At 60.2% G+C, this 20,643-nt stretch overlaps 2 protein-coding genes across 11 annotated transcripts in view; one reads left to right on the plus strand and one right to left on the minus strand.

The window, feature by feature from the left end:
• NFIX (nuclear factor I X) overlaps window positions 1–14,492 on the plus strand; it is a 96,393-nt gene extending 81,901 nt beyond the window's left edge. For 7 of the 9 annotated variants that reach the window (XM_032395906.1, XM_032395913.1, XM_032395912.1 and 4 more), the window contains 3 exons: window positions 5,021–5,168; window positions 7,269–7,360; window positions 11,679–14,492. In XM_032395906.1, coding sequence (XP_032251797.1) covers window positions 5,021–5,168; window positions 7,269–7,360; window positions 11,679–11,693 — 255 coding nt within the window. In that variant the 3' untranslated portion in view covers window positions 11,694–14,492. The remainder of the gene's footprint in view (window positions 1–5,020; window positions 5,169–7,268; window positions 7,361–11,678) is intronic. The other 2 variants (XM_032395909.1, XM_032395910.1) reach the window with 1 other exon arrangement.
• On the minus strand, window positions 14,340–19,936 carry LYL1 (LYL1 basic helix-loop-helix family member). Of its 2 annotated transcripts, none has more exons than XM_032395915.1 (4): window positions 19,689–19,936; window positions 17,891–18,243; window positions 17,716–17,807; window positions 14,340–16,882 (listed from the first exon to the last, which is right to left on the minus strand). In XM_032395915.1, the coding sequence occupies exons 2-4, from the start codon at window positions 18,220–18,222 to the stop codon at window positions 16,467–16,469; spliced, it is 840 nt and encodes a 279-aa protein (XP_032251806.1). In that variant the 5' UTR covers window positions 18,223–18,243; window positions 19,689–19,936; the 3' UTR covers window positions 14,340–16,466. The 2 variants fall into 2 exon arrangements, with proteins under 2 accessions (XP_032251806.1, XP_032251805.1); XM_032395914.1 differs by having other exon boundaries at window positions 19,225–19,936.
• Between the last annotated feature and the right edge of the window lie 707 nt (window positions 19,937–20,643).

Here is a 20,643-nt window from a genome sequence, read left to right on the forward strand (position 1 = left end):
TATTGACATCTGGGCTGTTCATTCTCTGTTCTGTGGGGCCGTCCCGTGCACTGTGGGGTACTGAGCAGCATCCGCGCCCCCCCCTTAACGCAAGCTGCATCACCCCCTCCCAGTCCTGATGATCAAGAATGTGTGCCCTGGGGGCATCATCATTTCCTGGTGAGAAGCCCTGGGTAGAGGAAAGGCCCTCCTTCCTTCCAACAGGAGCTGTCGTGGAGTCTCCTGTTGGCAGACTCTTAGCGAGAGGATCCCCGGTCAGTTATTGTTCTGGAGCGACGCCCTTCTGCTCCTCAGCCTAGGAGAGACGCTGGTTGCCCATGGAGCTCTGTCGCCCATTGCCCTTCTCCGTCAGCAGGCCCTAGGGCCCAATCACTGACAAGCAGAAACACAGGCCCTCAGCAAAGGGCTTATCCCAGACAGTGGTGGGCCAGAGGTGACCCTTCAATGAGACAGGGGTCCTCCCTTCGTCCCTGGGAGCACTCTGGGTTGGGACACAGTGGTCCCTAGACCCCTAGGAAGGCTGTAGAGTCCCAGCAGCACACTGCACTGTGAGAAGGCCCAGCCCCTCTCCCCGCAGCTGGCCCAGCCTGGAAACCCATTGTGAGAGGTCAGGTGGGAAGGACGCTCAAAGGGCCGTGGTGGGGAAAGGCGTTCGGAAGCCCGTGCCAGAGGTGGCCCAGGGAGAGCTGTGGGCGGCCCTTGGCCACGCAACCCAGTGCTGCCTCAGGGCGGCCTGTACACATGGGCATTTGCTAAGTGCTGGTGTATTGATTTGGGGCTGGGCTGCGGCTCAGCCTCCTCACTCTTGCTGTCCAGAACGGAAGCTGGTCCTCTTCCCTCTCTCCTGTTCTCCCTCCTTCTGCTTTCCTCGTTTCCTTCTCCCCTTTTCCCTGTGAGGTTTCTCTTGCTGGCTCTGCAGCTCCTTAGCGCATTCAGAGCCTTGCCCACCTCTCTGGACAAGCTCTGTCCACTTTTAGGGGCATGGAGGGAGAAGTGGCCATGACCCCCAAAAGCTACTACGTCTCCTTCAGAGATGCCAACAGAGTCTACGGGAGCTACCAGCCCATGTCCCAGCGCCCTGGGTCTGGAATATGGATTAGAGAGTCCAGGAACTCCACCTTGCCTGCCTTCTCACCCACAGAGGCAGCTGGGGTTAACCAAAATGAGACTGACCTGAGGGACCAGTTTAGCCCAAAGAGCCAAACCTAACTCACCCTCGGGAATATGGGTCAATCCATCCTTAAGCATCCTGATGATGGCTGGGTCCTGAGCCTCTCCCTTGACTTGACGGTTCAAGATTAAGGGCTCATCTGGTCCAGAAGGCAGATGGATAAAACACTGCAGACAGGAGGGCAAACAGTCACTCTGATTAATCAGAGAGCCTAGCCCGGCTGGGGAGCAGTCTCTCTGGGTTTCCTCTTGTGGCCTGTTGTGCCCAGAGAGGAGGGGGGGTGTCTTCAGTGAGCCTCTCCCTGGGGCTCGGCAGCAGGCTCTGGAGGAGGAGTGAGCCAGAGGCCCCAGGCTCCGCAGCTGTCCTGGTGTCAGGGAATGGCAGTACCAGGCTGCTCTGGTTCCGTGGCTGCCTCCAGAGCAGTGGTTCTCAGTCTTAGCATGCACGAGTCACCGGAAAGGCTCAATAACACGCAGGTGCCTGGGCCTCACGTGATTCTGATTCAGCAGGCCTGGGGTGGGGCCGAGAATCTACATTTCTCCCCAAGTTCCCAGGTGATGCTGTTTCTGGTCGGGTGATCCACTTTGAGAACCATTGATCTAAAGCCTAAAGGAGTAAATTCCTAACCTCTTTGAGAATGTGAAGTTTCAGATCATCTTTGCAGAAAAAAAAAATATGCATACAAAATTTTTACAATTTGCAAAAGGGTTCCCAGGCACCACCCCTGTACTCATCCTCGGACCACAGCATGAGGCCCTAATTGAGAAAAGCCAAATCAGTAAAGGCCAAGGCCAAATGGACACACCACTCAGAGGAGATGCAAAGGGCCGAAGGAGGATGCCTGGTTAGCTGTATTTCTGGCAGAGAGAAGAGACCGCCCAGTGAACGCGATGGAGAAGTCACAGGGCCCGATGGGAGAGCGTGACTCCGGGAGGCAGGAAGACTGGTTGTAGGTCAGCCTCAAGCACCACCACCGGAGCGGCCAGGCCTGCGTCTTCACCTGTCCATTGAAAGTGAAGAGCTATCCCAGTCTCCAGGTTCCTTCTAGCTTTTAACTCATGAGGTTTCAAGGCACCGCAAAATCACAAGACCTCGAGATTTTTTAAAACCTCAACTTGTACCCCGATCAGAGCTGAGATATCCTAGCCTGGTTGGAAGTAGGTTCCAGAAACTAAATGTTGTAAATCAGCGGTTTTTGATGTCTGGCCATGTCAAGCTGGGATTGGCTTCATCAAGTGCGATGAATGATTTAGGTCCTCCTGAGGGGAGACAGGTCTTGAGGACTAGAAGAAGGCACTGGCCGCCCTGTGGGAGCAAGGGCTGCCTGGAAGGCTCTGTGTCCCAGCCCCTTGGGGGGGCCCAAGCTCAGGATGGCCTGGAGTAAAGGAGTGAGGCTGTGATCTCTCGAGACTCCCGTTTCCTGCCCTGATGGAAGAACAAGCTAGGCACCAGATAGGCCACAGGCATGAGGGGAGGCAGTTGCCTGTTTCTGAAAGGACACCTGGCACAAAGGGTCTCCAGCCCAGGACACAAACAGGGATCAGCAGCCCCTACTTGCTTTTGTCAGGGGACCTCTGAGTAGGCAGGAAAGAGCAAATCAAGGGAACCGTTTGGAAGGACAATGTCAGACCTAGGTGCTGGTCTTTAGAGGTGAAAGGTGGTGGGGGGGACGGCCAGAGCTCAGAAGGGTGTGGCCTGCGCGGGTCAGACACGGGGCTCGATGATTTAAAAGTGCAGCAGGATGGACTAGTCGATTCAGCTCAGTCAGTGGGACTTGAATGCTGCACGCCTGGGCCACACGGAGGTGGAGGTCCCCAGGCTTGCTGGGGAGCCTGGGAGGCAGCCTGCTTCAAAGGCTATGGTGGAGGTCACAAGTATCCGAGAAAAAAAAAAGGCAGAGAGAGATGGATGGTGATTTAGGGTATCTGGCTGGTCCCATGTTGGGGATGGTGTTTTCTGAGCAGGCCTTAAGGAGTGTGGGAAGGAGTGTTGTAGACAGAGGGTTCTGCAGTGAGCACATGTGTAGCCCTCAACTGCTTAGGCTGTGTTCTGGAAACCCCAATTGGTTTGCAATGGGGAGTACTTGGGAGGAGGTGAATGTAGGGGCATGGGTGGTGGAGGACCCCATCTGGGCTCCACCACAGGGGCCTTGAATGCCCAACCGGGGGGCTCGTATTTTATGTTACACGCAGTCAGAGCTGTGGAGGGGGAGGGGAAAAGCCTGAGCACCTTTGGAGTTGGAGAAGAGGGTTGGGATGAGCCCGCTGGAAAAAATCCACAAGGTCCCTGGAGTGAGAGAGACATGGTTGTGAATTTCAGGCCTCATCAGTTACAGCTGGGTGACTTTGGATAAACCACTCAGCTACACAGAGCCTCAGTTTCCCCAGTTGTGAAAGGGAGAGAATCAAGCTTCCCTTGCATCAGGGTTTCCCAGCCACGGCACTATTAACGTTTGGATTGTTGGGCCTTTATCCTGGGGGCCATCTCGTGCGTTGCGGGGTGTGTAGCAGCATCCCCAGCCTCCACCCCCCCAAGACGCCAGCAGCACCCCTGGAAGTGGTGCTACCCAACATGTCTCCAGACATTGTTAATGCCCCCTGCCGGGGACAGAATCCACCCTGCCACCCCGGCCCCAGGCAAAACCTGCTGCCTTACAGGGTTGGAGGATTGGACACCACCTGAGTAAAGTACCTGGTACACAGCCGGGCGCTGAGACACTGAGCTAAGGAGTACACCGTTAGCACAGGGGAGACCCCTGGGGAGTCTCGTCCTAATCCACGTGGAACCAGTGAGGATAGAGGTTGGGCTGGCTCACCCACCAATAGAAGGAGCAGCACAGGAGCCTCCCAAAGCCTTGCACCTGGGTGGCTGGGGATAGGGCAGAGCTCTGCCCCTCGGGTGAGGGGACTGTTTAGGACTCAGCTCTGGCCCACCTAACCTGAGCCCAGGCTGTAGGTGGTCATCGAGAGCACTGCCCAGAGCTCCAGGGAGGCCTCTCCAGGGAAGCTGTGCCTGCAAGAGGCCAGGGACCTCTGCCCCTCCCTGTGGTGCCTACATCCCCTGAATCCCAAAGGCTGATGCATGCAAGGCACACACGGGGCTTGGGGAGGAAACTTGAGTTTGAGGCACAAGAGGGAATAAAGCTGAGGAATGGATCTGGCGACCAGGCATCCCAGGCTTCCGAGGGCACTGTACAGGGAAGTCCTCTCGAAGAGCCTCGTGGGAACTGGAGCTGGCAGCGATGGATTTTCCTCTTGGGCTGTTCTGTAGAAAATGGGCCAGCACCCACGATCCTCAGGCTGCCGGAGTCAAGGGCAAGCCCCCCAGTACCCGGCGTCTCCCTAGGCCGTGATGTGGGGTAGACGCCGAAGGGCCTGTAGTCCTTGGGTGGGTCAGCTGGCCCCACCCCAGGGGCCCACAGAGGGGAGGCATGTGTGTGTTTTCCGGGGACAGTGGGGGGTGAGCTGACACATCTTACCTGCTGAGGCAGAAGGTCTTCAAGAGCATGAGCGTTCTAGGTGCGTTGCTTATATGGCTAGATGGCATGTTTTGGTACCTAAAACATGTTCCCTAAGAAAAATACAAACCACTCGTCGGACACCCCCTCTCGTCCCTCCCACAACTTCAAAAGAGGACCACCAAAAAAAAAAAAAAAAAGAGAGAAACACCTGAGAGACCAAATAGAAGCCTCACACCCTCACCCACCCTGTGCCCCGGAGGAGACGAGCCCATCCTGCATCTTCTACCGGGAGCGCCCGCTCTCAGGAGCGAGCTGGCGTGGCCGCGCAGGGGAGCGTGTGTCTGTGTGGGATGTGCCTTCATGCGTCACTCTATTTATGTTGTTCGCAGCCCAACGGTAGCGGCCAGGGCAAAGTCCCGGGGTCATTTTTGCTACCGCCGCCGCCTCCAGTGGCCAGACCTGTGCCCCTTCCTATGCCTGATTCCAAATCCACCAGCACTGCCCCAGACGGCGCCGCCTTGACTCCTCCATCACCTTGTAAGTGGACGATGAAACCGAAACCACAACGCCCAGCATCCCTGGCCCATCTAAACAGTCTCCACGGCAAAAAGAAAAACCCCTGCCCCGCCCACCACCAAAGCCCCCCAACCCAGAGCGCCATGGAGCCTCCCACCCGGACAAGAGCAGAGCTGAGCCCCCCAGTCATGGCCTCCCGGGCCTCAGTTGCACCAGCCAGCACCCCACGAGCCCCTCTGCCCACCCGCTGCTCCCAGCCGGGGGCCCCTGGCCCAGGCCCCTCCCGGGGGCGGGAGGGGGAGCACAGTGGGGCACGCAGGCCAGGGGTGCTGGCCAGGGTGGGAGGGGGGTGGGGAGGCACAGCCATGCCATCTTCATGCCTGATTGCTGTTTTTTTCATTTTTCGTTTTTTTGTTTTTTGATTTTTGTTGTTTCGTTGTGCCCCGCTACACCAAAAAAATTAAATGTAACCACAAGGCGACGCCACCACCATCCCCTTTTGGCCTTGCCCCCTCACCTCCATTCCGGGGCCCTTGGGCCTCTAACTGTACGGCAGGCTGGCCCCTGACCTCCTCCCCTTCAATCTCACATTTGGTTTCTCGTTGTTCCTCTTTTTTTTTTTTTCTTTTTTTTTTCCTCCTCCCATCCCCCTCCCTTCCCCAGGTTGAATGTTCCAAGGACAAGGGAGGGCTCTGGGCCTCGGCTTACTTCATCTCTTTCTTTCTCTCTCTCTCTCTCTTTTAACCAATGACAATTTTTGTTAAAGGGAAAAAAAAAAAATCTGAGTTGAGAGGCCCCAGGTAGACCCGACGTGTGAAGGACAGGAGAGGTGGAGGGTGGGAGGCGTGCCGTCTGTGGGCAGGGGGTGGGCAGCGCTTCGGGCGCTCTGGGGGCTGGCAGGCCACAGGCCAGGACTCCCTGGTCAGCAGTGGGAGGGGCGGCCCATCTCACTTCTCTCCGTCTCGCGCTCTCTGTTGCCTTCTTTCTCATGGTTTGAGTTCTTTTCCCCTCTCCATCCTCTTCATGCCATCTTCCCATCTGCATCCGCCATAAGACACGAAGTCATGGTCATGGTCATTGGAGGTGGGCAGGGTGGGGGAGGAGGCGCCAGGCTGCAGGGTGGCTGGGGGGCACCCTGGACAGAATCTGGTGAGCACGCAGTCCCTGGGGTGTATCTGGTAGAGGGTGTGTGTGGGGGGGATCCCCGGCATCCTGTGACACTCTTGTCCCTTCTGGGGACATCCTCCCTACTGGGGGTGCAGGACCCATTCCCTCCCATAGAGTTCCAGCCAGAAAACCTGAGAAGAGCTCAGGGGTGTTTGGCTGCCCATTTGCCCCCTCCGGCTCCAGAACAACAAGCCCTAGGGCTCTGCCAGGCCCTCCAGCCTCCTCCTCCTCCTGTGCTGTGGCCCATCTCAGGTCCTGGGAACTGCAGGACCACAGGAACTGGCTCATCCATCAGAGGAGGAGGATGCCTGCTGGGCCTGAGCCTTGCCACCTTTGGGCCCGAGCTGGCAGCCAGCTCCTCTCTCTGACCCTGTCCCTCCCGACTCAGCCCTCCGTTGGGCCCCTTCAAGTTCCCTGAGCCATCAGCCCCATGCTTGGGACTGCCCAGCGTGGTTACATGATGCAGCACCCAACCAGGTGCCCTGGTTGGAGAGGTGGCCTGGCTGAGCTGGCCTTCCCTGAGCAGGGTGGGGCCGGTCCGGCAGAGCTCCCAGCCTCCCACCCTCCCAGGCTCCCTCTTCCCAGACCCAAGAGAGTCCGTGGGAAAGCAAGGGTGCCTCGCTTCAACGAGGGCTATCCTCAGTCCTGCTCAGTGCCTGGTTTGGGGACAGGGTCTTTGGGACCTCAGCTAAAGCCTCCAGGGCCCCTCCCTCACCCCGGACCAGGAGAGAGGACACCTGGCTGAGGTGGAGTGTTGGGGGTGGGGTACAGTGTGTGCTCCTGGTCAGTGAGAGGATGATGGGACCCCTCTGGCCTGTCCTTCCCACTGCCAGCCTAAGCCCTGGCAGCATGGTCTAATCTAGTCTCTCCCTCTCTCAGCAGCCCCGAAGGGCAGTGCCTGGGCAGGCCCCAAGGCCTCACGGGGTCTCTCCCTCTCTTCCCTGCTCCCCACAGCATTCGCAACGACAGGCGCCTCCTCTGCCAACCGGTTTGTCAGCATCGGACCCCGGGACGGCAACTTTCTGAACATCCCACAGCAGTCTCAGGTAGGAGGCCCTACCCACGATGTGGATGTGGGCGTAGGGGGAAGAGGCAGGGGCGGGCGCATCGTGGGTGTTAGGGAAGAGGCCGGTTCCTTGGGGCCAATCCGGGAGAAGGGGCTAGGGCAGGGCTGGAGGGCCCAGGCTTTTGCAAGCCCAGCTGAGCCTGCCTCCCCAGGCAGCCCCCAGGTCCCTTGGCTAATCAGCTAATTGGATAATTAGCTCTGACAGCCCCGGCCCTGGGGAAGGCGGCCAAAGACCTGAGGCTAGAGGCGCTCTGGGCCAGGCCTGGTGGTAGCCCGAGGCCCCGTCAGGAAGAGGACAGCTCTGCCTGTTGCTCTCCTCCCCTCCAGCTGGAAGCCCTGGCCCCCAGCCCTCCCTTCTTCCTTGGCTTTGGGTGGGCTGGGCAAGGGGTGGAGGAGGGACAGAGCCGTCCTGGTGGGCTGCATGCCCAGCGACTCTGGCACCCAGGGTAGGGCAGGGCCTGTTGCCACCCTGGAGGCCCCTCCCTCACGTCCCCATGAATCCTGTTAGAGGGGAGGCCGGGCTGTTGGAACCTCCGGTCCAGCTCCCGTCTGTCCCCCATTCTCACAAGGAAAACTCCAGCCCTCCTGCTGGAATGCCCTGGATCCGGCTTTGTACAGGCATCTGTGCGTGCACGCACGCGCACACACACACATGCACGCGCGCGCCCGTGGGCCCCCTCCTCCCTGTGCCTGTCCCCAAGAGACTGGGAATAGCCCACAGAGCCCCGGGCCCTGGGGTGCAGGGAGGACCCACCTCAGGAGTAGGGCAGAGGCAGCTTTTACAGCTTCTCAGAAAAGAACATGCAAATAGCTTTTCTTTTGCACATTTCACAAAAACACTACCCTGTGAACCTGAGGCCTTGGAGGCTTTCTTCGCCCCAGGAAATCCACCTGGGCCCAGAGCCCCAGGGCCACCTCTTTCAGCTCCTGCTCCTTTACTGCTCTGAGGCCCAAGTCCAGAGAAAGTTGGTGGATGGAAGTTTTGTGTGTGCGGTCTGAGGTTTTGTTTTTTTTTCCCTTTTCCTTTCCCCCCCCCCCCAAAAAAAAAAAAAAAAAAAAAAAAAAAGCCAAAAAACTTTGTCAAACTTCAAACTTCGGAGCTCCCTAGTGGCAAGGAGGGGAGGGGAGGGGAACTTCAACCCCCTCCAGCTTCCCGCCCCCTTTCCCCAGAGTCACGTCTGACCCGTCTGGTTTCCAGGAGCAACCAGACATGATGTAACACCCAGATGAACTTGAACTTGGGGGTGTTGAGAAGAAAAACAATGGCTCCGAGCAGGGGCTGGAGCCAGCCCCCTCCGCTGCTCTGTGCCAGGGAGGCCGAGAGAGCCCTGCTGGCAGAGGGCGGGAGGGGGTGCCAGAGGAAGGGACAGCAGGCGGGCCTCCCCTCCTGGCTCTGGGCTGGCACCAGGCGGCAGGGCTCCATCGCTCTCGCCCTCCCTCCCTCCCTCCCTCTGCCCCAGCGCCTATAGCTCCGTGTTGCTTGCTCACTCTTGGGGACCACTGCCACGAGTCTTCCCCCCCACCCTGTTTCCGCCTCCGTGTGCCTTCCCTTCTTCACCTTCTCTGCTCACTTTGCTTAGACTTTGGGGCCAAGGCAGAGTTTGAGGCAAGTTTGGGAAACGGTTCTTCTCCCCCTTGTTTTGCAAAGGGACCTGAGCCCCGGGCCCCAGCAGGCAGGTGTGTCTGGGGGTGATGGTGGGGGAGACTGGAGCCGGACAGGGCCCGCACAGCCGAGAGCCCTTGGGCCTGGGGGCAGGCAGGCGGCTGCAGCGGGCGCACGGGGTACAGTGGGGGGGGGGCGGTTTCCACAGTAACCAGTGACTTTAGCTGATCTCTGGAGCACCAGATGGAGAGAGAACAATAGAATGAGGGAAGAAAAGAGAATTTTAGCAATTTTGTCATTCCCTGGGCAGCGCTTTTTACTTAGTTTTAATCAATTTTGGACCTGGCTCAGGAAGCAGAAAGGGTGAGCAGAAAAAGCCACTTTGTGCTTGGCAGCAGATGCCCCCCCCTTTCCTGGGACCTGTGGGGAGGCGCTGGGGAGCTATCCTGGAAGGATCTTTGTCCCTAACTCTAGGCCTTGAACTGGAGTCTTCCTCCTCTGGCCGGGGGGCGGGGGGGACTCCCCAATCTGAGCACTGGTGGTTGTCCCCTGCCGTGCAGCTCAGGGGACCCCAAGGGGACCAGCTTGGCTCCTTGGCTTAGTCCGACAAAGACAGAGGGGCCAAGCAGGCTCTCCACATTCCCGTTGTCCTCTGCCTCCTTTCCCTCACAGGGAGGGTGAGGGCCAGGCTCACACAGCCATGCTGCAAGGGTTCCCGTGTAGTCTCTCCTTGGGAAGGGGGCCTCAGAGAATACAGAGGCCTGAGACCACAGTGATGGGGGCTCACCAGGCAGCTCCCTCCTCCTCAGGCCAGGACTGGAAGCCCAGGGGCTGGCTGCTGACTCAGCCCCCCCAACTCACGGGGTGCCTCGGGCCTGGGTTTCCCCCGTGCAGTGCCAAGTATCCCATGAGCCTCCCTTTAAAGGCCTTTAGTCAGTTGATGGGGTTGGACTTCGGGCAGTTCCTGCAGGAGCCCCACCACAGGAGGGCAGGTCTCCTCTGGGTGTTGTCCAGCATGTGGCAGGAAGTTTGGCATCTCTGCCCACGCAGTAAACGCCAGCATTGTGGCAACCCCAAACCCCCATCCTTCCAAATGTTCCCCATCTGCACCATCCAGTGGGGCAGGCGCTGGCCATGTGTGGCTGTTGAAGTTCAAATGAAATAACTCACTAGAGAAAACTTCAGTCCCTCAGTGACCCTAGCCACATTTCACTTGCTTAGAAGCCGCATGTGGCTCGTGGCTACCACATGGGATAGGGCAAACAGAGAATGTTTCCATTGTCGAAGAAGGTTCTAGGTGATCTAGCAGGCCCTTTGTAACACTAAAACTCCTTGTGTGCATCTCACAGAAGGCCTCCTGTGGTCCCAGGGCCTGAGGGGCGGGTCCGGCCTGCAGGCAGAATCTGTGCGGCTGAAACAAGTGGTTTTAAACACTGACAACTTTCACATGCAGTGCTGTCTGGACTTTTGGCTTCTTTTGGAAAGCTGGCTGATCTGGCTGCCCCGGGCCCTCACTCCAGTGCGGCAGCCTTGGCCCTGGGCTCCCTGTGAGCACACCACACGTGGTGGTTCGGGTCGGAGCTGTCCCTCACGTTTGAGTCCTGGCTGGGCCAGGTGGGCAGACCGTGTGGCCTCAGGCAGGTCAGCCACCCTCTCCCTGCCTGGCTTCTGTGTGGGGTTGGAGCAAGGGTAGGATGGGCTGCTACCCAGTGCTGGCTCGGTAGTTCGCTCTGCTTGGCTCCTGCAGATCTGAGTCTGTGACCCAGAGCCTGGGAGAGGCCCCGAAATACATTTTCAGGGACCCCTTTTTGGCCCTGCAGGTACTACCAGGCCTACCCAGGTCCTACCCAGACCATAGAGAACACCTCCCTACCCGCCCGTCCCCCGCTGCCCCCTGGCCACAAGGTGGGGCCAGAGCCTTTGATGGAGGGCATTGCCAAGCAGCCCAGCCTCCGGGTCAGGTGTATTTTGTGATGAGGAGCCACCAAGACTCGTTTGTGGGAAGGTGACTCCCCCTGCTGGCACCCTGAGGGAAGCGACTCCCGCCCCAGGGAGCCTCGGGTCCTTCCCCCTGCGCCAGGTGCCCTGAGGGTAGAGAATCAAGCACAGTGGGCTACGGGGCCCCTCCCCCAGGCCGGTACTGCTAGGGACTGAAGCCATGTGGTGTCCCCCGCCCCCTTCCCCAGCCTTTCAGCCTGTGGGACCTTGGCTGGGGAGTACAGACGGGAATTTCTGCTTTTAATCCAAAGAGACAGAAAGAAAACTCAGCAAGAAGCTGAGCCACCCCCACCCCACTCCCAAAACCCCTCTGGGGACAAAAGCTCCAGCCTGGCATCCTCCCCACCCTGCAGGACCCATACAAAAACCTAAACAATTGGAAACATGGCCAGATCCCAGGTCTGTGCCTGTGCCAGCTCCAGCCACGGGGGTCCCACCCGCTGGGCACAGTGCCCACGGGAAGGCCAGCTGGACCCTAGCACTGGGGGGCAGGGTCTCTTGGGGGCGGCAGGATTCCCATAGGAGGTACGGACAGAATGGGGATGTACCTCTTCGTGGGGTGTTGCTGTCCTTGGCTCTGCTGGAGGTGGGCCCTCCAGGGGCCTTGGGCTCTGGCCTGAAGTCAGCGGGCCAGGTGGGATGGAGAAGAGACTCGTCCCTGCTGTTCTCAATACGGCCTCTTTTTGTCCCATTTCAGTCCTGGTTCCTCTGATAAGATCGACAAAAAGAAATGACAAAATGTAAAGAAGAGGTTCCTCAAACGGGGGGAGAAGAAATTTTGAGACGTGGAAAAATCCCCCGGCCCAGCCCCACCGAAAAGCAAAAATTAGACGTCGTCAGCCACTCAGCCCTTGTCTCCTCCAGCCCGGGGAGCTCTGCAGGCCCCCAGAAGCAGCCCAGTTCTCGGAGAGCCCTCGGAAGAGGTCTCGGTGGAGCTGTGCACCAGCAGCCAAGCAGAAGGAAACCTGCAAACGGACTCTGTTAAAGTAGAGGACAGCAAGAAAGGAAGGATGCAGCAGAACTGCCTTTCTCCCCACCCTACCCTGCCCCGTCCTTCCGGGGAAGGAACGAAATCAACCCAACAAAGCGACCAGCACAGTTCTAAAGGGGCCTGTCCTCCACCCTCACCCTTCCTAGGGGAACCCCATCCCCAACTCGGGCCGGAGCTTCACTAGGGAGCTCGGAGGACAAGCTTGTACAAATGATGGGGTGCAGATCCAGAGGGTTCTCCCTCCAGACTCCGCCCCCTCCCTGCCTGTCTCTCGCCCCCCCCCACCCCCCAGCCCCCACTGCCTTGGCCTCTGGCTTCTTCCCCCAGCTGCTCTGGACTAGGTGAGGCCCGTGGCTTCCAGGTCTGCCTGCCCTACCTTCGGGCTAGAAGCCCCACCCCGCCCCCTCCCGAGAAGGGGTGGGGGCAGGGAGCGGCCCCTGGAGCTAGTTTCTTGCTCCTGGAATGGAGGGTGTTCTGTCACCCCACCCTGAGCTTCGAGGGTAGTTTCAGGGCCCCAGACCCCTCTGTACAGTCCATAGGAAAGAGTCGGAATGCTACGACAGCCCGTCCCAGCCTGGGACAGGCCCCCTCTTCCCTCTCTCCGCAGGCCGGGAAAATCACTCTCTGGCCGCGCCACGAGTGAGGGGAGGCGGGCCCCAGGTCGCCCCCACACCCCAGCCCCGCATGCAGGTGCCCTCGCTCTGCCCCACCGGCCCCTGCCCCTGCCCCTCACACAGACAGCCCTGCTGTGGCCGGGCCGGAGAGTGGAGCAGAAAGGGGACCCCGGAGCCGAGCGAGGAGGACGAGGCAGCCGCCGCTGCCGCTGGCTAAGCGCCACCTGCGCTAGGTAGGCGTCCTGCTCGCCGACTTTCAGTCCTTTGGAGGGTGTTGGGTGTTGTCCTTTTTCAAAAGTGTTTTGGAGCTTTCTCTGTCCTCCCCCCCCCCCCCACTTTCTCCACCACATGGGCCTCCTGGCCACTTCTCTCTGGATTTCAGCTGTAATGTCTTTACTCTTTATTTAGGGGTGGGGCATTCATTTGTTTGGGTCTTTTGCCGTTGCAATTGGGAACTCCTCCTCCATTTGAGCAACTTGGGAACAATTTGGTAACACACCACAGGAAGTAGCTCTCTCCCCCCCCTCCCCCTGCAGCCCCTTCCTCCCCTCCACGGGATGGTTGGGGGCCAGTCCAGAGGGTCTTCCGAAGCCCCCTGGGAGGGAGGGAAGCAAGAGCATGCCCAGCCCCCCTCCAGGGTGTGACTTGGCCCCTCTGGCTTGTCTTTCTGTGCCTTACTCCCTCCTCCCTGCATCTCCCTTCCTAGGCCCCCTTCTCGAGTCCTTGTGCCTCTCTCTCTCTTTCTTAACTGTATGAAAACACAAAGCACAGGTCAGGATCCTCTGAAAGTCAGTCAACCCAACATTGCACCGTAGGGGTGGGGTGTGGGCTTTATTTATTGTGACTCTAGTTTGTGAGGCTGTGGCCCCAGCAGGGAGGGAGGAAGGAGGGGAGGGAGCTGGCTGGGGAGGCGAGGAGGGCCCTGACCTGGGGCAGAAGGGGCCAGCGAGGGGTGCCTCCTCCTCAACTGGAAGCCACAAGGTGGCTGGCCCCGTGAGTGGCTTTTGTTGGAAGTTGAGCGAAGGCCCTCCCCCATCCGCGTGCAGCCCTCGGGGAAGACCGGGACTGAGAAGCAGGGGACAGGGGATCCCGCGGGAGCCTGGGTGGGGGGGCGTGGGGAGTAGGGCGGGGGTGGGGTGGGGGGCCGGGTGGGCCGGGCGTGACGCGCGGTCAAAGTGCAATGATTTTTCAGTTTGGTTGGCTAAACAGGGTCAGAGCTGAGAGGGGAGCGGAAGGGACCCCCTGCCCGGCCGCACGCGCCCCTTCCCTCGAAGACAATCGGGGCCGCGGGCGCGGTGGGCCCGCGGGAGCCGGGGTCTGCGGGGCGCCCGCCCGGGCGAGGTCGGAAGCTGCAGGCCAGCTGGGCCGGGGCGGGAGCGCGCCTCGCGGCGCTGCCCGGGCGGGCAGGGGGGTGGGGGCCGCTCCTTTCCCAAGTGTCGTTGTGAGGGGCAGGCGAGGGGCGACGAGGGCGACAGGAGATGTGGGGACGTGTTAGAAGAGAAAAAAACCCACAAAAAATATATATGGGGGAAATGAACTTTTTTTTTTTCATTGAACCAAGTGCAATGCATCAGAGAGTTTTCCTATCTTTGTATGTTAAGAGATTGTTAAGAAAAATTCTATTTTTGTTGTAATGTCCTCGCGGCTCTGGGGACGCTAAAAGAACTGGGCCTGCCCCGCCCTGCGCGGGGATAACGAAAGCTGAGTGTTTTTTCCTTTTTTAATTTTTTTTTTGTTCGTTTTCAGTTTTTTGTTTTTTTTTTTTTAAGTCGTTTTCCTGCGTTGACGAGGATGATCTGGGGTTTTTATTTGTTTCGTCGTTCGTTCTCGGTTTCGGTGGGAGGGCTGAAGGAAACGTTCACATTTTAGAGTTGAAAAAAAAAAAAACCTCGACATTAAAAAAAAACAAAACAAAACCACAAGATCAAAAAGGAAAAGGACGAGAGAAAATTATTTTTAAGATAATTCAACATAAAAACCCTGGTGCTTCTTACATTATAAAGTACGTTTTAAAAAAAACCCACAAACTATTATACATAAGTTTATGAATCAATTAAATATCCTGCACTTGTTAGGAACACGCATATCCCTTCTTTGTTGAGTTTAACGGAACGGGACAGCGGCATACGCCCGGCGGCTGGGCTGCTCTGGCCGCGGGTCTCCCCGGGCGCCCCCTCCCCAGGGCCCCCTCCTTGCCTCATCCCCGTCCGGGCACGGGGGCGCGGCGGGGGGGGGTCCCCAGCCCCTCCCCCGCAGAGGTCAATGCCAACGAACAAACGTCCCCTCCCTCCCTCCCTCTCCGCCCCGAGCGCCCTTCTTTGAGCCAGACGCCAACTTGACCCTCACCAGCATTATCAGGAGCGCGCTCAGCAAGTTGGTAGTTACCCTCCCTTTTCCCCGGCGCCCCCGACTCAACATCACTCCTCCCACCCCTACCCCGACCCCCGTCACCCACCGGGGAGCAGGAGGAAGGCTCGAAGCTCCAGGACAGGACCAGCCAAGCTGACAGGTCGATTCGCCCAGGCCCGCGCCCGCACGCACGCACGCACACGGCCCCGCACACAGCCCCACCCCACCCTGCAACCAGCCCCGTCGACTGCCTTACACACCCGCCCCCGCGCTGGCCGGCCGACCTAGTGCCTTGTTCTCACCCCCGTGCTGGCGGAGCGGACGCCGCGCTCTGGGTCCCAGAGGGGCCGGGTGGCTCAGACGACCCACCATTTCCTCACCCCGACCGTGCTGAACGGACCCCCCCCCCCAACACGAGAGAAAATAAAGGAGCAATAAAGTCACGAGAAATTTCGTCCCCCAATCGAGAGCCCGAGGGGCACCCCAGCCCCGCCTCTGCTCCCCCCACCCACCCTCGGGGCGCCCCCCTCCCCCCCAAGCCAGCCTGGGCCAGCCCCGCTTCGGCCCCTCCCGGGAGATCCGTGCGCCCGACCAGCACCAGCATCGCGGACCGCAAAGGCCGCCCGTCCCGTCAAACAAGTTTCTTCTTAGGCTAAGAAACGCAGTATATACGAGTATCTCTATATATAGTACTAATGGATTTGGTGTGCTTCCCCCTTAGCGTCCCCTGTCCCTCCGCTCCTCCTCCTTCAGCCTGGTCTCCCCCTCTCTCTGCCCTCCACCCCCGTCTCTGCACTGAGATACATAAGAAACAAGGGTAGTTTACTGTCTGTTTTGTTTTCTGGGTTTTCAGTGTCCTAGCGGAATGCAAGTAGGCAGCCAGCCCGTCTGTTCCCTCTCCGCCCCGCCCCGCCCCGCCCCGCCCCCGTCACTGCGCTTCTGTTATACCATCTTTGCCTGACTCTCTCCGGCTTCTCCATTGAATGGCTAATGTGTATGTGAAATAAAGAAATAAAGAAAAACAAAAGTCAGAGCGCCCGAGCCTTCGCTAACGCCATCGTACGGGGACCGGTTTGGGATTGGTGGGGTGGGTCGCGGCGTCGATTCTGCGCCTCCGCCGACGCGGTCCAGGGGCGTGCATCCACGAGTCTCCAGGAGGGGGCGCCGGTGAGAAGGGCAAAGACTCCCCGGTCCCTCCCCACCTCTCTCCGCGACCCCAGCCCGGAAAAAAGAGGCACCACTTTAGTCCGATGACCTGTCTGCCATGTTGGTTCCCGGACCTCGTCCCCGGGAGGGAGACGCGGGAAAAGGCCATTTCCAGCGGGCGGTGGGTGATGAAAAAAAAAAAAAGGTCTGCGGGGCCCCTGGGGGCGACAGTCGCCCTTCCAGACCCCCGGGGCCCTTTTTCCCCCGTTGCGGACCTCCTCACTGGTCTCTCTTCGGGGGAGTTCGCTCCAGAGCAGGCGCAGGGCATCGACCGCCCTGGGCTGAGTTCCCGGTGCCCCTCGGCTCAGAGGCAACGCTGCGGAGGTCACCGCACCTCAGGGCTCACGGCCGCTCGTTCCGTCTTGATGGGCCGGGCCGCCCCATCGGGGCTGCTGTCGGGGCCGGCCGAGGGCGCGGGCTGCGAGCGCACTACTGCCTCGGCCCTGCGACAAGGCCCGCGGCGGGCGGCGTCGTGGGGGCCCCGGTGCGCGGGCCGTTTGCGGGGCCCGGACGGGGCGGGGCCTGCGGCCAGAGCGGCCGCCTGGTCGCGCAGCAGCCGCACCAGGAAGCCAATGTATTTCATGGCCAGGCGGAGCACCTCGTTCTTGCTCAGCTTCCGGTCGGGCGGGTGCGTTGGCAGCAACTTCCTGAGCTCTGCGAAGGCGCCATTCACGTTCTGCTGCCGCCAGCGCTCCCGGCTGTTGGTGAACACACGCCGGGCCACCTTCTGGGGCTGGTGCCCTGCGAACAGGAGGGCTTGGGTTGGCAGCCGAGGCCCAGGGGGCGCCCCCTCCTGCCCTCGCTTCAGGCACCCAGAACCCTCGTGGGGACTTCCACACAGGCGGTGGGCTGGGGCTCTCTCCACCCGAGGGATCCACAAGTAGGATCCATGTGTAGCTCCCCAGCTAGTGAGGCACCCGGCCCCCCACCCCCACCCCCTCGGCGCCGACAAGGACCATCACAGGCCCTGGCTGCAGACAACTGAGGCCTTCTGTATCTCTGTCCACACCTTTATGTCAATGGCTGAGATTCCTAGGGGCATGTTTCTTGTGGCTGTCAGGCTGGGGAGTTGTCCCTGTGGTCTGCATTCTGGAGTGTGCCCCTGCGTGTGGCTGGAGGTGCATATGGGTCGAGAGGTTCCCTAGGTGTGAACTCCTGGTGCATCTAAATGGCTGTGGTTGTCTGATCGTTGCCAGGTGGTTGTGGTCATGTGGCTGTGGTTCTGTGGCTGACTCTCATGTGGCCATGGTCCTAAGTGGCTGTGGTTGTGTGGCTGTCTCTTGTGTGGTTCTTGTCCTGTGGCTGTTTCCTGCGTGGCTGTGCATTCTGTTGGGGCTGTCATTTTGTGGCCCCCATGCCGTGGTGCATTTTGCCATGACTCTTTGTGGCTTGTTGGGTGGCTGTGGTTGTGTGGGCCAGGCCACGGGTCTGTGGTTTTGCACATGGGTGTAACCTGAGTACTGAGTCCCCGTGTGGACTGTCCTGTGTATGTCTGTGTGCACCTGCAACACCTTTCCCTGTGGCAGACAGGAGCCCCGGCAGATGGCTATCTATGCGCACAAACCCATACTCACCCTCAGCCAGCTCCAGCTCACAGTGGCTTGGTCTCCGCTTCAGCCGGCTGCTAGGGAAGATGCCAAAAGGTCCTGCCGGCCCAATGTAGAGGCTGTAAGGGGTCGTGGGTCACTAATGCCTTGTGGGCAAGGACCCTGGCCCTGGCTTCCCCCCAGGCCCCAGCCCCCCACTGACCTGTTAAGGAAGGGGTGAGGGTGATAATGCAGGGCCAGGGGCGGTGGGACAGTTCCCAGGGTAGAGAGTGGTAGCAGCGGGGGCCGCAGGGCGCTCAGCTCCGTGGTGGCCATGGTTGCCCCTGGGGGCCTGGTGTGGCCCAGGCTGATCACTGGCACGCCAGGAGGCAGCCTGGGGGGTGAGGAGCCTTGGTGGCCCATCTCCTTCACCTTCGGGGGCCCAGGCGAGGCAGGCTTGGGGGGCAGAGCGGGTGCTGGGCTGGGGGCACACACCATTTCGGCCTTCTCAGTCATGGTGGGGCCCACCTCTGCCTGGGCCTGGGGTGGGCACATGGACCCCAAGGGGGTGCTCACCTGTGGGAGGGAAGGAAGCCAGTGGGGAGGGAGGAATCAGATGCCACGCACATCCCTTAGCCCAACAGAGCCCTCAAAGGAGACGGAAAGGGCAGGGGGATGGTGGTTCGGTGCGTGAAGGCAGGTGGGCTCAGAAACCACCAGGACATGCGAGGGGGATCTGACGCAAGGGCAGGTGGCAGCCAACGAATCTCTGGGGGGCCCTGAGCTCGGCAGGGCCATCTCTGAGCTCTTTGTGACCCATGAGGGCCTCAGTTGCCCAGCTTCTGAGCAAATGTCACTTATTCCAGAATCCTTCTCACCTGGAGCCTAGAGAGGGGGTGAGGAAGGAACCCGTGATGGATCCTCTGGTCCCTACGATGACCCTGTAACCCTCAGATCTGATCCGGAGACCCCTCATTGATACCATGTGACCTTAGAATCCCTCTACAATTGACTCTGACCCTTCACTGATTTCCAACCCCCCCCCCCAGCTGACCATGTGGCCCTCAGCTATGACCCTGGGGGCTCTTCTCATTGCCTCCATGTCACACCCTGAAAGTCCCCCATAATCGCTCCATTGACTCCCACCCCACTGAAAATGTCCCCCTTACTAACCCTGTAAACCCCACTGCTGACCCTATGATCAAAGATGCTGACCCAGGATCCCCAAACCCTGACCCCACTGCCCAGTACATACAGTCATGTCCCAATCCTTCTCTGGCCCTCCCTGGTGTCCCCCACGCCCCATTTCCTATCCCCATCAGCATCCACTCCTTTGCAACCCGGCTTAGACGGTTTGGCCCCATGGCTTGGAGTGTCCAGCAACTTCTGGGACTCCTGGCCCCTCTGCCCCCTCTTCCCTACCTAGGCCCTGGGGAAGCTGGCCAGGACTCCCACTTAGTGGGTCCCCCCTGATGAATGAATGAATGAATGAACGAACGAATGAATGAATCCAGGCACTCCCAGGATCCCCCACCTTCAGGCGGACTCCCTTCTTACCCCTGCGCTGGTCCTCCTGTTTGGTGAGTGCCCTAGCTCTGTCCTTCAGGGCCAGGATGCGGTTGGGTTTCAGGCCGGGCTCCGTGGCCCCGATCCGGTCCGGCCTCTGCGTTCAGGGCCGCTGGGAGCTTGCCGCCCCCTCCCGGCAGCGGCGTCAGGGCCGCGCCTCTTCCCGGGCTCCCGAAGGCCGCCGCGACGGCAGCGTGGATCCCTCGAGGGAAAGTGAGCTGCTCCTGGCCGGCCCGCCCTCTCCCCGCCCCCGGCGGCCCAGTTTCCTCCCTCTCACCCCCGGCCGCGCCGGAGGATGCTGGACCGGCACAGATAAGAGCCTGGCCGACTGGCCGCGCCTGATAAGGAGCCGGGCTGACCCCGGAGGAAACCGGCGGGCGGGGATCTCCGAGCGCGGGCCTCACAGCCCCGCCCCCGGCCGGCGACGGACGGAGCCGTCACCCCTCGGGCCTCACCTTCCGTCCCCCCAGGCCCTGGAGTGGCCCCGGGGCCTCTGAGGACCCCGACCCAGTGCACAGCTGGGAGTGAGGTACCCGGATGCACGCAGAGGGGAAGCCGAGGCAGGGAAGGAGCGGCCTCCAGTATCGCTTGGGTTTCGCCTCCGGCTTTGAACACCCCCTGCCCAAGTGTCCGGGCTGATGGGGGTGGAGGAGAGCCCTTTTCCGGCAGTGCCGGGGCCTCGTGACCCAGGGCCCCCTCCTGCTCCTCCTCTCCTCACCCTGCTTGGTTCCTCTTTTTACACCACCCCTCCCGGGCTTTGCACCACCCCCACCCCAGACGGGGGCACTGGAGGGAGGGCCGTTCTTACAGTCGGCCCTTGGGGGTCCAGCCCAGGGCCGGTGTCCTGGGCCCCCAGGCCTGCTGTCCACACCCCCTTTTCAGGCCCAGGAGGATGAGAGGAAGTGCCACAGCTGGGAGGGACTTCCTCGGGTGCCAGGGCTGGCGAACTTCACAATAGGTGTCCCCGGCGCGTCTCCACAGGATGCGGATCCTCTAGGCCGCAGGAGCACACAGCCCCAACTTGGTGGTCTCTGGCCCTCATCCCACATCGCAGGCCACTTCAGGGGTGGAGGGGACGATGGTGATAAAGAGGCGTTGGGCAAGTATCTGGGACTGGTGGTGGAGCTCAACACCGGCCTGGAGCCTCACCAAAGGGAGGGGCCCCCCGGAATAGCTTGGTAGTGGGGACAAGACTATCCCTTTCTCCAGGGCCCTCCCACCTGGGCCGGTCAGGCTTTGCCTCGGGGGTGCCTCTATCTGGGGAACAGCCGGAGCCACCACCCTCCCAGGAATCTGGCGGAGCCCGGGAGCCAGTCCACCAGCGACCGTCCCACAGCCCCAGGGAAGCGAGAGTTCATTCATCTCTAAGCCCAGGAGTTACCTGATGAGCCCTACAAGCAAGGTTCTAGG

This window comes from Phoca vitulina, unplaced genomic scaffold (assembly GCF_004348235.1).
Source record: "Phoca vitulina isolate PV1807 unplaced genomic scaffold, GSC_HSeal_1.0 scaffold89, whole genome shotgun sequence".
In the NCBI taxonomy this organism is placed as follows: Eukaryota; Metazoa; Chordata; class Mammalia; order Carnivora; family Phocidae; genus Phoca; species Phoca vitulina.

What these genes read in the sequence shown, in the direction of transcription:
- LYL1 (XM_032395915.1), bottom strand. Translation starts at nt 18,222, where the DNA reads ATGTGCCCACCCCAGGCCCAGGCAGAGGTGGGCCCCACCATGACTGAG. An exon ending in CCTCACCCCTTCCTTAACAG is followed by an intron (nt 17,808 to 17,890) that starts GTCAGTGGGGGG and finishes GACCCCTTACAG; the next exon opens with CCTCTACATTGGGCCGGCAG. An exon ending in TGAGCTGGAGCTGGCTGAGG is followed by an intron (nt 16,883 to 17,715) that starts GTGAGTATGGGT and finishes TCCTGTTCGCAG; the next exon opens with GGCACCAGCCCCAGAAGGTG.